Here is a 15,992-nt window from a genome sequence, read left to right as displayed (position 1 = left end):
AAATTTTAAAGCATTAAGAGGTTTCACTTTTACATAGTATTAAGGATAAAATGATAAGAAACTTCTCTCTATAAAACACTTTCAAATGCATTGAGCTTCTATAGGCTAACAAATGGAACTAAGACCATGGCATAAACGTAGGCCCCTAAATGGCTACACCCTTATAGGACTACAAAACAATTAACCCAGTAGCACTGAAATTCATCAAGAAAATTGTTTTGTCTCAGTTGATGGTGTGGTGTAGAGATTTGAGGGATTTTAATACTTGCACAGTCCTGGAACCCATGAAGGTGAGAAAGTAGAAAGTAACATGAAAGTGATCCTGAAAAAAAAATGTTTTCTTTTTCAACAAATAAATTGTTAAGAGGGAGAGAGAGGGAGAGAAGGAAGAAGGAAAAAGGCAAAGAGAGAAGACAAAGGAGAGAGAAAAGGTAAATCTTTGAGTAAAGGGGACGTAAAAAATATATGAACCAATTGCTATTCATGAATTTTGTCGGGATCCTGATTTCAACAAACTGTGAAGAAATATTCATGAGTTAATCATGAATGTTCAAACTCCAATTTCATCTTGTTAACTTGTTAGGTATGACTGCTATTTTGATTAGTTTTTAGTCTTCATCTTTTGACTTACTGGACTATTTATGGATGAAATTACATAATATCCAAGATTTACTTCAAAATAATCCAGTGTGTGATGTGTCAGTGTGGAGAAAGTGCCAGAATAGGCAAATAAAGCAACATTGATCATCTTGTAATAATTACTAAAACTGGATGATGGAATCACAGGAATTTATTATACTATTTTATCTACTTCTGAGTATGCTTGAAAATTTTCCACCATAAATAGGTAAATTTTTTTTAAAAAGGCAGTTCTTGGATCATGATACCATTGGGACACTTGGCAAGGCAAACTGTCTGGAAAGGTTATACCACACCAAATTATCACATATAAAGCCTCTTAGACAATGAACTCATAGACCACTTACACCAAACATATGAAGAACCAATTCATTAGTAAAGGCCAGCAACCACACACATATAAATGTGTATGTATGCACACACACACACATTCTCTTTCTCTCCTCTCTCTTTTCCTCTTTCTCAAAATTAAAGCCACATGAATTTCAAATAGCAGAACTAACAAATAGAGCCTATAAAAAAGTACATTCACTATATAACTATACTATTGGTTTACAAAATAATTTTATATTATATATGTGATTTGTAACTATTTTTTACATAACCATCTACTGTGAACATATTTGAATAAATAAACATTTTTCAAAGTACATTCAAAATAAACAGATGTAAAAGAAGGAATTGAAAATACAAATAAACAACAGAGCACTTTTGAAAATTCCAGGAACATATTAAAAAATCAATAAAAGCAAAATAGGAGCTCTAGAAATGAAAAATAAAATCATTGGAATTAAAAGCTCCTGGAAAAGTAAGAGGCAGATTAAATTCAACTGAAAAGGGGAATATTGAACTAGAGAATAGATATGAAATATGACAAAATATGTGCCAAAACATGGCACAGAGGATACAGGGAGATGAATCTTAACAGAGAGATTGAGAAATATGGAAAATAAAACAAGAATGTCCAAATACATCTAACAGCATTTCCAGCAAAGTGACTAAAGAGAAGAGGGAGATAATATTTGGAAAAAATAAATAATGGCTCAATTTTTTTAGCTGATGAAAGACACAAAAATCTTAGATTCAGGAAACACACAATAGAACCCATAGATAGGCATATTGTAGTTAAACTACAAAACCCCAAAGAGAGAAAATCAGAAAAGCAACCAGAAGAAAGGGGCATGTTATCTATAAAGGAAAAACAATTCTATACCAAACTGTGCAGCAGCAATAACTGAAGTCAGAAGACAATGAAGTGGTATATTTTTTAATGGGAAAAAAAGCTGTTAACCTCAGACTAGTGAAATATTTTATAATCACTATCTTGTATGTAGTTATTAAGTAGACTAAAAATGTTTAATGAAAATGGGAAAATGAGGAGAAACATATTCATCTAACGTTGGGAAATTTGAATACATATCCCTCAGTGTGATATTCATATCAAGCTGAAAAATATTAGTAAAGATGTAGAAAATTAAACAACATGATTGAATAGCTTGATTGTTAAATTAAATACAGAACCCTAATTTCAAAATGAGAGAATTCACATTTTTTCCAAGCTAAATGGAACATTTATTTAAAAAACTAGTCACATACTAGATCACAAAGTAAGTCTCACACGTCAAAGGATTGATAGTACGAAAAACACATGAACTGAGCACAAAGCAGTTAATTTGAAATTAATAATCAAAAGATAACCAAAAAGGATATTAGAGAAAATTCAAATAAATGGTGAGATATTCTTTGCTCACACAGAAAGTACAAACTGAATGAAAATACAAAAGTATTTTTCTTGGAACATGAGAAGCCAAATCTAAAATATACACAGAAGAAAATATAGCTAAGACTCAGGACAATTTTGAAGGAGAATAAGGGGTAGGGATTCCCAAGCGGTGCAGTGGTAAAGAATTTGCCTGCCAATTCAGGAAACACAAGAGACACACGTTCGATCCCTGTGTCAACAAGGTCCCCTGTTGTAGGAAATGGCAACCCACTCCAGTATTCTTGCCCGGGGATTCCCATGGAGAGAGGAGCCTGATGGGCTATAGTTTATGGGGTCACATAGAGTTGAACACTTCTGAGTGACTGAAAAAACATGCAGGGAAGAGGTGGATTTGCTTATGCCATCATCTTTACAACAAGATGCATTATGGTGATACTTCAATTTAGATAGTGTGATATCAACACAGTGACAGACAAATAAAACGACGAGATTGAAGAGAATCATAGATGCACTCCTCAAATCTAATATGGAAACTTGGTAGATGATAAATGGAAATTGCAGATCAGTGTGACAGGACTGATTATTGATGGTACTAAGATAATTAACACTCCAAAAATAAAATATGAACACTACCTCGCATCCACATGCAAAAAGTTAGATCACTTAAAGACAGAAACACAAAAGCACACCTTCAATATTTTCAGAAAACACTAGAGTAAAATACCTTTTTGATCTTGAAGTAGGGGGAGATTTAAAATATATATATTTAAAATATATCAAAGCATATACCATAAAAAGCTTAATATATGTAAATGCATTAAAATTAAGTATTTTCCACAACAAAACCATCATAAACAAAAGTAAAAGAGATGATACCAACTAGGAGAAGATATTTGCAGCACCTAAAACCACAAACGCTAAGTCACAATGATAATAAATCTTATAAAACAATAAGTAAGAGAAAAACAACTCACAGAAAATATTCATTGAATAAATAAAGTGTAGAAAACATAATTAAGCAGTCAATAAACATATATGTTCAACTCCAGTAGTAATCAGAAAAATATAAATTAAAATAAGATATTATTGCACACTAATAAGATAGGCAAAAACTAAAATTATCTGCTACTTGGCCATAAAAAATAATGAAATTTTGTCACTTGCAACCAAATAAATGAACTCGAACAACATTATGCAAAGTGAAATAAGTCAAACAGAAAAAGACAAAGGACAAATACGGTATGATATTGCTTTTATGTGGAATCTAACAAATACAACAAACTAATGTATATAACAAAAAAGAAGCACACTCATAGAACAACCTAGTGTTTATCAGAGTTCAGGGAGGAGCAATATAAGAAGAGGGGCAATGTTCACTGCAGCACCATTTACAAAAGCTAGGACATGGGAGCAACTTAAACGTCCATTGACAGATGAATAAAGAAAGAAGCAACGGTACACATATACAATCGAATATTACTCAGCCATAAAAAGGAATATATTTGAGTCATTTCTAATCAGGTGGATGAACCTAGAGCCTATTATATGGAGTGAAGTAAGTCAGAAAGAGAAAAACAAATAAAGGGGGAATGAGAAGCACAAAATATTGGATGTACAATAGGCTCAAGGATGTTGCACAACCTGAGCAATATAGCCAATATTTTTTAGTAACTGCAAATGGAAAGAAACTTTTAAAAACTGCACTAAAATTTGTTAATTAAAAAATAAAAGTTTTTTTTTTTAAGTTAAAATTGTCTGAAGGTAACAAAAGTTGGCATGTATATAGAACAGTGGGTGGAACTTCTGACTTACTGGGAGTGTAAATCTACACAACTTCGGGTTTGCAGTACTGATTTGGCAATATTTAAAAAGTGGAAAATGTCTGTATCTGAAGATACAATAATAGGAATATTCTTTAAAAACTTTGAAATGTATGTGTAAAGAGCCAAGGAACAGAATGTCCACTATTTCACTGTGTGTAATTGCAAGGAAAAAATTCTCTTTTGAAAGCAACCTAAATTTTCATTAACAGGAAAATGAGTAAATTAATTGCTGCATACTTGCATAATGAAATATAGCAAAAATGAATGAATGATATCCATGAGTTATTATAAATAAATCTCAAAAACAATGTTGAAAAATGATATTTTGCTACCATCTATATAAAATTTAAAACAGAAAATAATTGTTGATTATGAATCTATACATTAACAAGTATGAAAACATGCATAGGCATGATAAATACCAAATTCAAGATATAATCAGTAGATACCTCTGGAGAAGGAGGGTGAGATAGGAGAGTATGATTAAGAAAGGAAAGAGGCAACTTCAATGTATTGCTGTGTTTTCTTTCTTAACAAAATGAAAATAATTATGACAAAATATTAAAACTTGAGGAATCGATAGGAAGTTGCTTTATTATTTTGTCTATGTTATTATATGGGATTCCCAGGTGGTGCTAGTGGTAAACAGCCCTCTGGCCAAAGCAGGAGCCGTAAAGTGATGAGAGTTTGATCCCTGGGTTGGAAATATCCCCTGGAGGAGGGCATGGTAACCCATTCCAGTATTCTTGCCTGGAGGATCCCATGGACAGAGGAGCCTGGTAGGCTACAGTCCATAGCGTTGCAAAGAGTCTGACATGACTGAAGTGACTTATCATACATACATGCATGCTATTATACAGTTACACCTTTTCACAGTTAAAATCATAGGATTGTATAGAACTGGCCATACTTGTTCAAACCCACACAAAAATAAAAATAGCCTAAATTTATTTGAACATGGTAGAGCTGGGATTGTACCCACACTTGTTTTATTCCAAAACTAGAGCCCCTCTTGCAATCTCAGGCCCCTCTCCTTGTCTTTTTTGATTCTTCTCAGACAGGATTAATCACACCTCCCTCTGTGGCACTTTTGTCAAACACGTGGTTTCTAAACTTACTGCAGTTGATTGTATGTGTGTGTGCATGTGCATGTGTGTGTGTATTCCCCCATACACAGCTCCTGGTGGCAACGTGTATGGCATATGGAAAGACACAGCGAGAATGGCTAAACGTGAAAGGTTTCTGTTTTACAAGTCAGTAATCTTTCTTTAGGGCTTCCTAGGTGCCTTAGTGGTACAGAACCCAACTGCAATGCAGGAGATGCAGGTTCAATTCCTGGGTGGAAAAGATCCCCTGGAGGGGGGCATGGAAACCCACTCCAGTATTCTTGCCTGAAGAATCCCAGGGACAGAGAAGCCTGGCAGGATACAGTCCATGGAGTCGTAAAAGAGTCGGACATGACTTAGCAACTAAACAGCAATCTTTTTTTTTTATAGGCTTCTGTTCTGTTGCTTTTCAACCACCTACCTCACTCTGGTGGTGACTTACCAGAAGCTAATCATCAATAGGTTCTACAAATACATACTTTTGCAAAGTAATCTATTTCAAAGAATATAAGAGAAACTAAAATTGTGTTTCAGCATTTCTCATGAATTAACACAAGGGTTAGAAGTGCTACATATTTGTGGGAAAAATTAAGCACAGCTCATTTGTTCCACTTTGGGATTTTTCAAGTCCTCAGAAGCGAAAGTAATCTTATAAATGTGGATTTAGCCTACTCCAGAGGTAGAGAGAGGCTTCCCAGATGGTATTAGTGGTAAAGAACCCATCTGCCAATGCAGGAGACATCAGAGACATGGGTTCAATCCCTGGGTTGGGAAGATGCCCTGAGGGAGGGCATGGCAATCTACTCCAGTATTCTTGCCTAGAGAATCCCATGGACAGAGGAGCCTGGCAGGCTATGGTCCATAGGGTTGCAAAGAATGGGACATGACTGAAGTGACTTGCACACACATGCAGAGGTGTACAGTTTGGCTGTATTTTATGATACAGGCATAATTAAGTAGGTTCTCAAATTAGGTCCCACTTGAGAAATGATTGCACAGATAATTCTACATTAATACTCCTGGGCCCATCTCTCTGAAACAGCACAATAAGTGAAATTTGATGAAATGGTCCAGTATATAGGAATTATACAGTAAATCAATACAATCATAACTGGAGCATAAATGAGAGAACCATCCTGTACAGCCTTTAAAAAACATTATCAGGTGGCTTTTCTAATGAAGAGTAATTTTTACCAAAACAACGACAACAACAAAACAGGATCTAATGGAACACCAAGTAATATATAGTAACATTACTTCTTTAAAATGTGTTTTGTCCTCTTCATCATGAAGAGGTCAGTGTCCCCAGGCAGCCTGTAGCCTCTCCCGCGTTTCCTCTCTTCCCTTCCATGGCAACATGGGTTAGCAAGACACTGAGCTTTTTGTGATGTGTGTGTGAGGATAGGGAGAAGGGGGAGCCAGCCTTCAGGGAGGTCTCCAGGTGGAAAAATTCGTGACGCACTAGACTTGGTGACTGAATGAGAATTGTTTACCGAGGGTTCTCGAACACAATAGTTACCGTTACCTTATGTCCATTTTAAAATTTTTTGCTTGGTCTCAGGGCCCTTAACTCTGAAACCCTCTCATCATAGGCATCCCAGACAACTTATTCATGAAAGGTGATATGACAAAGCCAGCCTGAGTGGTTTGATCCGTCTGTTTCAGCAGCTGAGTAGGCAGGCGCATGACAGACATGCACAAACTTTCTGAACGTGGAACGTGTACACTAAAATGGTCAAATTCTGCCTTTCATTTGTAGGCAGTCATGGAGAAGTTATTTTGCTTCAATTATGAAGTGTCCACCTTACAGAAACCTAGCTTGCCCTTTCACTGCCTCCGATGTTACACCCCTCCACTGAGACAGAAGGGATTTTCTTCCTGGGTTCTTCTCCCTGCATCCTCCACCCTCCACCAGAAAGGATGAAGGCTGAAACGCTATTTCCCTTATCTGAGAAAATGCCTCCTTCATACTTTTCCTGGCAGAGCTAAATGGCATGGCTAACAGCCTGATATGTGTGCCACACCTGATACTTTAGAAGGAAGCTGGTAAGTGTTATTTTCTCCCTTAGTAATAAAGCAAAAATCCATTCCCTAGTCAGGGTCTAGCTAACACATTAGCGATTCCCTTTTTTTTTTTTTTCTTGTCACCTGTCATTATCTTCTACACAAGAGAGAGGCCTTGATGACAATCTATCTTAAAGGGATTTTAATGGCTTGTTACAGTGAATGCCGAATCAAACACTTTCAAAACAACAGTTGAGTGGGATGCCGCTAAAAGAGCCTCCTTGAGGTTTCCACAGCCTCTCCCAGCCAGGGAGAAGTTGCTCATTTCTGCAACAACAGAAGCAGGCCCAGCGAGCTTCTTCAGCAGAATGTGGGAATGCGATTTGTGAACAAACCATTTGCTTTCTCACAGCCACTTAGCCTCATGTCAGAGCGCAGGAAAGACAGCATTGAGACACTCAGATTCATGACTGTGTTAGGCTGTGGATGTGGCTCTACAATCTTAGATCAGAGAGCATCCACTGGAACCACGGCCCTGCCTGTGTTGACTGCTCATTTTGGACTGGGATTGGACCAAAAGGTGGCGTATCAGATGGTTTTAGTCACTCCTCTAGTCTTTCTCTCCGGGATGGTTGGGGTTTGTGCAGCACAGTTCAGGATTTCTAAGCTGGACAAACAGGATCAGATGAGAAGCCCTGTGCGTGAATGTTCAGTCACTTCAGTCTTGGGCAACTCTCTGAGACCCTATGAACTGTAGCCCACCAGGCTCCTCTGTCCATGGGATTCTCCAGGCAAGAATACTGGAGAGAGTTGCCCTGCCCTCCTCCAGGGGATCTTCCCTACCCAGGGATCGAACTCACATCTCTTGTGTTTCCTGGATCACAGGTGGATTCTTTACCACTGGGGAACTGGGGAGAAGCCCTGATGGCAGACCAAAGCGGGGGTCCACCAGGGGCTGCGGGCTGGAGGCTTGTGACAGCATGAGGCCCCAGGTGGGAGCACCCCTCGGGTTTTATTTTGACCCATTCCTCAGAACAAAGACTGTTCACCTAATTTTCAAAATCATCATCATAAAATGAAAGCATCAGCTGCATTATTATAAAGAAACCATCAGCTGCATATTAAAAAGTATCAGCTGTATATTATTCGGGGAAAAGAGCTGGCTTCCCTGAATTCTGGAAAGACCAAGCCTGAGATCACTGCTCCCAGAGGCCAGAGGGCTCATCCAATTGCTGAAAACCTGAGCATACCCCCAAGGCCGGGCTCAGTCTGCCGTCCTCATTTCCTTGCCTCAGAAGTCAGGGTGTCATGTAGCTAGATCCTGAGAGTGACTCACTCCAATAAGAAAAGTCGGAAATTTACTAAACGGTGAGTACTAAGCTTTAAAGAACTGAGGGGACAAATGAAATGCCTAAGCTACCCTTAGAATTTTATGTACCACCTTAATCTACTTGATTTTTATTTTTACTGAAATTTGACACACACACACACAAAAAAAAACCAACTAGTAAAATGCCTTGAAAATACCTTCCTCCATACGTTTCACTACTGGCATGAACCTCAGTCATGCCACCTCAGACTGCCAAGTGTCAGCTTACAGGCTCACAATATTCAAACTTCTAGATATTCCATGAAAGCCATGGGATCTTCATGAAAAAGATGAGAAAACACATTTATGAGTCACTGAGGTGGCTGTACAAGTGGATATTCCTCACTGAAAGGGCTATGGATTGAATTATGCCCCCCTCCACCCAATTCCTATGTTTAAGCCTTAATCCTCAATGTGACTGTATTTGGAGATAGGGCTTTTAGGAGGTAATTAGGGTAGAAGAAGTTATAAGGTGAGGTCCTAATCCTACAGGACTGGTGATCTTAGAAGAAGAGGAAGAGAAAGATCCTCTGTTCTCTCTTCATACTTGCATCAAGGAAGGACCACATGAGCACATAGCAAGAAAGAGGCCATCTGCAAGCTAGGAAGAGAGCTCCTCACCAGAACCCCACCGTGCTGGGGCAGACTAAGACAGAAAGGAAAATGTATTTTAGTTATTGCTGTACGTGTAAGTTCACACATATAAATTTTAAAATCTATCGGGGTGATCAAGTGAGTTGCCTTGCTCAGGCTTCTGACTGCTACTCCTGCCGAGTTTTATCTCATACGCTGGGATCCGAGGCAGCATCCAAACCACGTGAAGGAGGACATGCCTCTAAGATATGCTTTCATACAGTTGCAAATACTGTTCCCAACATCCATATTCTAAAAGAAGTCCCCCTTCAGCTTATAAAGTCATTGTATTAAACCTAGACTTGAATATTTACAGCAAGTAGTAACTAGACGGTTAAATCATCACAAGGTCTCATCCAACTCTGGATTTTGATGGGCTCTTTCGAGCAACATTTCTCTGGTTTGCCAGGACCTAAGTCCTAAAAGTGAACTATGCTTTGCAGCGAAATGGTGTCTAATTACAGTGTAACGAGTGGATTCCACCCTTATTCTACAGTAACACAGAAGCATGCACACTGAATCCTTCAGATACCTTTGTGTGTATCCTTTAATGTTGACGGCAGTCCTCCAGGGTGCAATACAGGCAAGTGGACCCAGGTAAAGAACACCCTTAGTAGAAATGTCATGGGCAAGGCTAATTGCAAGAAAAAGTCTAGAAAACATCCATTTCCTCAGACCAAATTGAAAGTAGACATCATAATGGCAATCTATGAAACTATTAGACCAAATATTAGGAAAACCTATACTACTGCTCTCTTTGGAAAAAGGTAAGGTTGCAAATACTGACATCTACCATTCAGCCACATCAATCCCAATTTGTCCTAATTTATTCAAATTAGGGGAATGCAAAATATATCATGTGACTTCTTGTCTCTTTTCTAAATCCCGCAGTCATCTTATAACCTGAAATAAAATATCTCAAAAATGCTAAGTTAACATACTCTGAATATTTTTGAAACTCAAGAGCCCAAAACAGAGTAATTACACACTCCTTATTATTACCTCTCAGTGTTTTTCAGCATTATCAATAAACTTAAAATTCCCTATTTTGGAAAATACATCTGTAAGTCATTTTTTTAAACATAGTTTAAAGTGGATATATACAAGTTCAAACAGAAACTCTAATAATAAGTATGGAATACAGTTCAATTCCAGGATATCGTCATGTGTCAGAATACATAAGGGCCCCATGGACGCCTAATACACTTAAAGAGAATTACCTGCTTTACTTTTTATTTGATCATCCCCAAAGCCTATGCAGGGCTTCCCAGGTGGCACAGTGGTAAAGAATCCACCTGCCAATGTAGGAGACACAAGAGACACAGGTTCGATCCCTGGGTCAGGAAGATCCCCTGGAGAAGGAAATGGCAACCCACTCCAGTGTTCTTGCCTGGAGAATCCCAGGGACGGGGGAGCCTGGTGTGCTGCCGTCTATGGGGTCGCACAGAGTCAGACACAACTGAAGTAACTTAGCACCAGCAGCAGGAGTCTTAATTATTATAATTCATGTTTTATGAATGATATTAAAGAAAAACAACATTCTTCCCTAAAAGCCCTTTTCTTAAACTTTCTAAAGTGATTCATGTAGTACAGATCTCAGGGATTTTATTCCAGGTAGACAGGGGTGGGAGGTGGGGTATGTGAGCAATGGAACAAGAGTGAAGAAAACTAAAACCACAATAAGGCAAATAAATTCCCACTTTTCATGGGAATATTCCCTACAAGGGCCAAGAGACTAACAAATACTAAACATCCCCATTGGGATCAGAAGCAAGAGTTTGCTCTTAAATTGACTTCAGAGTAAAGATGCCAAAGCAAATAAATCACTGTAAGTGAAATACTCTGAAAGGTAAATGGACTTTGAAAATATTTGCGTAGGTTAAATTTTTTAATCGGAAGTATTCATTACTGTCAGATATGATAAGGCCACATGTCCATCAGGATCTCTGGAGATCTCCTTCTAGTATATGATTCATTATTTTTAAACCAATACCTAGCTGGGCAGACATCCCCAACAAATGTTACTGAGTGAAGAAAAATAAGCCAAGATTCAAACATGTTAGGCTTCACCTAAACCAAAATCGTATTAATTTAAGTAAAATGGAAGTAAAGGCCCCAATGTTCTCAGACTTCTTCAATCCACACACAGCTTTTCATCAAGAATAATTCTGGAATGACGACAAACTCGAATGCCTATTCAAGCCATTAATAGAATAAAATGCCACGCAAACTTGTGTTTCCTAGGATCCCTATCCCCTAGCCAAGTGCATCCTCAAAGACCCTGGTTCACTTTGCACTGTCCCTGTGAAGTGACTTGCAACCCTCAAGCTATGTAGAAAAAAATTTAAGAGAAGAATGGGACTCTTACAGGTTACATAGCCTCCACAGTAGCTCCATTCTTTTTCTTTCCTTTATGAGAATCTTTTGTAATTGAAGTAAAAAGACTTCAGTCATCTCTCTGATGGAGAGTGAGAGGTAAGAAAGAAATAAGTTGTTTTTCTAAAATTCCTCGACATAAATCTCGGATCAGAGAACACCAATGTCTTTTTTTTTTATAACTAGAATTTCACTGCATATACCTCAAGTCACCCAGATACTGGTCACGAAGAAGTTGCTTAAATGAATTTATCCGTATACCTAGATTCTATCATGGGAATGGTGACACCCAAACCCCAAAGTAATGGGATAGCAAGCCTTGTAAAATGAAGGAAGTATCATGGTCAGAGGCAACCAATACAAACAGAAATAGAGGAGTGAAGCAGGTCAAGCTGTGGATGGGGAGGGTGCCTCAGCCTAGATGCCCTGCTTGAATTCAGCATACATTCCAGAAGCAGGTTTGACTCTGCCCTATTTCCAGGGAGTGTTGACCTGTACTTTGGTCTAGCATGTCTGCTAAACAGGGCAAACTTTCCAGTATTCCCTGGCAGATATACCAGGCCAGAATCACTCCCTGTCCCAAGGAAAAAATGACCCTGAGGAGGCCCTTTTCCCCCGCCCCCCAAATTAGTTTTTAGAAACTTCCAGAGAGATTCACAAAGTATTTTCAGTTTTTCAGTTTAGTCGCTCAGTGGTGTCATTCAGAAAGTACCAGACTCAACTAATACCGCTAAGACTGCTAACAGTAACTTGGCTGAGATCAGAGAAAGGTGAGATGGCCGAGCTGATACCTCCTTTAGGGTTCAAACTGGTCTTGGAAATGGAGCAAGTCCAAAGTGACTGTTCTTCATGATTAAGAGATAAAACAGAGCTACTGCTACTTCCAAGAGTGCTGCTACCAGTGACTGCTCCACGCTTCGATAATAAAAAGCACACACTCACTGAACGTGTGTACCCCAAGTCAGGACTCCAGGTGTAAGAACATGTATTCACTTATCTATTCCTCAGGACAACCCTCAGAGGTAGGAATTAATATTATTAACATTTGGATTTCATCAATGAAGACACAGAAGCCTGGAGAAGTTAAAGGAACTTGCCTTAACTGAGTTATTCACTTAAGAGTTATTCAGCAAATAATGGTGAGAGATGGGGGGCCGGGTTCGTCTCCAGGCAGAGTTCTGCTTCTGTACTTTACCATCCTGCCTCCTTGCCTTTTCTCTTCCTGAAAACTTGGAAGAGCGCCCTGGGACCAACCACAGACAGCCTGACAAGGACAAAAAGCATGGTGTCTGTGGGAGACAGGGACACGTTGCCTGCAGCCTTGGCCCAGCTGGGTTGAATTTTTCCTCGCCAGGCTCCTAGGGTCCCTCCTCACTTGTCTCAGGCCATCTCCACTAACTGCTCTGCTCTACATATGCTCTCCGTTCAAAGAGAAGGCTACAGATATCATCAGCACAGATATCACTACGAGAAAACGTCAAGTGAATCCCAGATCATAACCTGGAAAATTGGAAAGAAAGAAAAAACAGAACTGGCTATAGACAACGCTCTTTGCAATACACCCAAGGAACTTCCTGGGCAACTAGGAACATGTGATGCTCCTACCAGGCGCTCATAAAATTTCAGTTGCAAGGTTTGTACGCTACAGTCTTGAACATTAAGACAATTTTTTCCCAGCTAATCTGCTTTTTTGGTACTGGACTTTTTTAAAGTTGGAGTAAAGAATGGATAGAAAACACATTTGCAAATAATATTCAAAACCACCACCATATGAGAAGTTTCATTCTTTTCTTCTATGAATTCGCCTAGCCTTAAAGAACGGACATATTTTCCCTCAGAGTCTGTTGACAGTCACTGAAGTGACTAAAATACCCAGTGTATCTTAGTGAAAAGCTATTTTTAAAATCACTTGATTTAGAAAACTCCAATCATGATAATTTCATGGGACTTCTGAGTACACAAATTAAAAGTTTTAAATTACTCTGCAAGAATTTGCGAGTTCAAATACTCTTAATTAGAAAATACCGGCATCAATGCATATTTAATCAGGTGTTTTTAACATCTGTCCCTGATAGAAAATTATTTTGAGGGTTGTTTTGTGAGTTAGGGTTCTTCTGGTCAGTAATTACGGTGAGGATGCCACGTGAGACCGGGAGCCAGAAATGCGGATCCTGGTCCCTCCTGGCTCTCCCATACCTCACCTCTGGACTTTGAGAACGTCATTTAACTTCTCTTAGCCTGTTTCCTCATGTCCACAGATGAATGACAGTTCCCACCTCAAAGCGTTGTTCCATAGACCAAATGAAATGATGCAGGTGGAAGAGATTTTAGTGACTCCGAGGCAATATCATATAAAATTAAAATTACAAACTAAATGTAGGAGTGGCGTGGCTTAGTGAGGAAAGCACAAATGTATTCTGGAGCAAAGAGGTATCAACTTGGCTGATTTGCCAACTCATGACCTTGGTTCTCTCAGTTGAGAAATGGAAGGATAAGAACTATCCCATAGACTGATGTGAGGATTAGAAATAATATGTAGGGCCTCTAGCAGGACAGGCCCAAGTAGGTGCTCAATAAATGGCACCCGTTTCGTATCAGAGAAAACGTTTAATTAAGCTTAAGGATGCTGTGTGCAAACACAACAGCTGAGCGGGGTTCTGCCTGGAACAGTACATCCATTAGCTGGGTCCCAAATAGACTCCCGCCTCGGCCAGCGCCCTGGGTTTATCCCACTTTAGACTCCAGTGGATTAAGGCTGTGCTTGCTGTATTCGCATTTCCTGCTTTCCACCACTGTTTTCTAAAGCTTCCTAATGGAACCTTCGATTTAAAAAATAAAATCAACTCTACCCAATGGGGCCACTCCAAGCACAGGATTTTTCCCAACTTGCTTTCACAAGATGAACTTATTCACTTTTTTGCTAGTCCTGGAGGGAGGAGGGTGGGGTCCGCGGGGCTAGGGGAAGGAAAGAGCCGACGTGGATCTGCTGTTGTTACTGAGAATGTTCAACGTGACCAGAATGAGCAGCCTGGGCCTCGCCTCCCCAGCTCCAGCGCCCGAGGGTCAGGAGTGTCGGAGGCGTTCGGAGCCGCAAGCAGGACAAGGACAGGAGCCCCGCCGCACCGGGCCCGGGCAGACCCGGTCCGGCGGGCATCGGTCCCTGAGCGGGCGCGAGTTAGAGGCTTGTTGCCGGGGAAGGGCGCATGCAGGTGGGTTAGTGGTAACTCGACCATGCGGCGTGGCATTCCTGTCTGGCAAACGCGCTCAGGCAAAACAGACTCGATGCTTACAATGATCCCAGCCCAAAATGGAGTGTCTCTGACTAGCAGGGAGGAGCTGATGCCGGCCATGAGGAAGCCCACCACGGTCACGGCGATGCCCAGCGCCAGCTGCAGCAGCGCGAGCAGCAGCGGGAACCGGCAGCCGCAGCACGTCCGGGCCTCCTCCTCCCCGCTCTCCTTGGGGGCCCCCGCGCCCCTCTTCGGCCCCATGTCGTCGGGCCCCGCGGCGTCGGCGGCTGGCGGTCCCCCTTGGCTCCGCGCGCCGCGGCCGGGCCGCTCCCTGCCCATGGCGGCTGCGGGGGCGGCGGCGGCGGGGGCGGGTCGCGCCGGCCGGGCTCGGCGAGTTACGGAGGCTGAACAAATATGGAAAACATTTGGAGCCACTGGCCGAGCCTCCGAAGGCCACGGGGAGCCCGCGGCGGAGGGGGAGTCGAGGGGGGTCGCCAACTGCCAACGCGCCGGGCAGGACGCAGCGCCCGCAGACTCCGGCAGGGTGCAGACTCCGGCAGGGTGGCCCGGCGCCTCCCAAACCCCGCGCTCTTTGGACAGGCTGCGTGTGCGCGCGCGTGCGTGGGTATGTGTGCGCACGTGGGGGGTGTGCGTGCATCTGCGCGTGTGTGTGCGGTGTCTGTTTTCCCCACTTCAAACCCCAGGATTTTTTTGCTTTTGTTTTTGTTTTCTGAGAAGTGCAATGCAAGGTGATGAATGTTTAAATCACTTGAGTTTAATTAGTAGACAATTTAATCCAAAAGAGGCGTTGCTAGGCTCCAAGCTGTGGAGTCGTTTCCAGAAGTTAAGTTGTTCCCTATTTTCCAACCAAGGCCTGGGCTCTTTTTAAAGTTCTGCGATCCCGCTGACAAATCAAGGCATTTTCCCATTGAGGTATTTGCTTTTGAAATGACTGTTTATAGAGATCCTCGGCTAATTGGGAACTCTCTCACGTGTCTTTGTTTTTAAAAGCCCCTTTAATCGTTTATGCAAAGTCCCCCGCCAGTCTTTGGGAATCTCCACAACCAACGGTGCCTAGGGGGATTATTA

At 40.9% G+C, this 15,992-nt stretch overlaps 1 protein-coding gene across 1 annotated transcript in view; it reads right to left on the bottom strand.

The window, feature by feature from the left end:
- SSPN (sarcospan) overlaps positions 1–15,242 on the bottom strand; it is a 43,326-nt gene extending 28,084 nt beyond the window's left edge. The window contains exon 1 of the mRNA XM_061125161.1: positions 14,964–15,242. Coding sequence (XP_060981144.1) covers positions 14,964–15,242 — 279 coding nt within the window. The remainder of the gene's footprint in view (positions 1–14,963) is intronic.
- Positions 15,243–15,992: the final 750 nt, after the last annotated feature.

Source organism: Dama dama, chromosome 22 (assembly GCF_033118175.1).
Source record: "Dama dama isolate Ldn47 chromosome 22, ASM3311817v1, whole genome shotgun sequence".
NCBI lineage: Eukaryota > Metazoa > Chordata > Mammalia > Artiodactyla > Cervidae > Dama > Dama dama.
The sequence above is the reverse complement of the archived record's forward strand: the minus strand, read 5'-3'. Positions and strand labels throughout refer to the sequence as shown.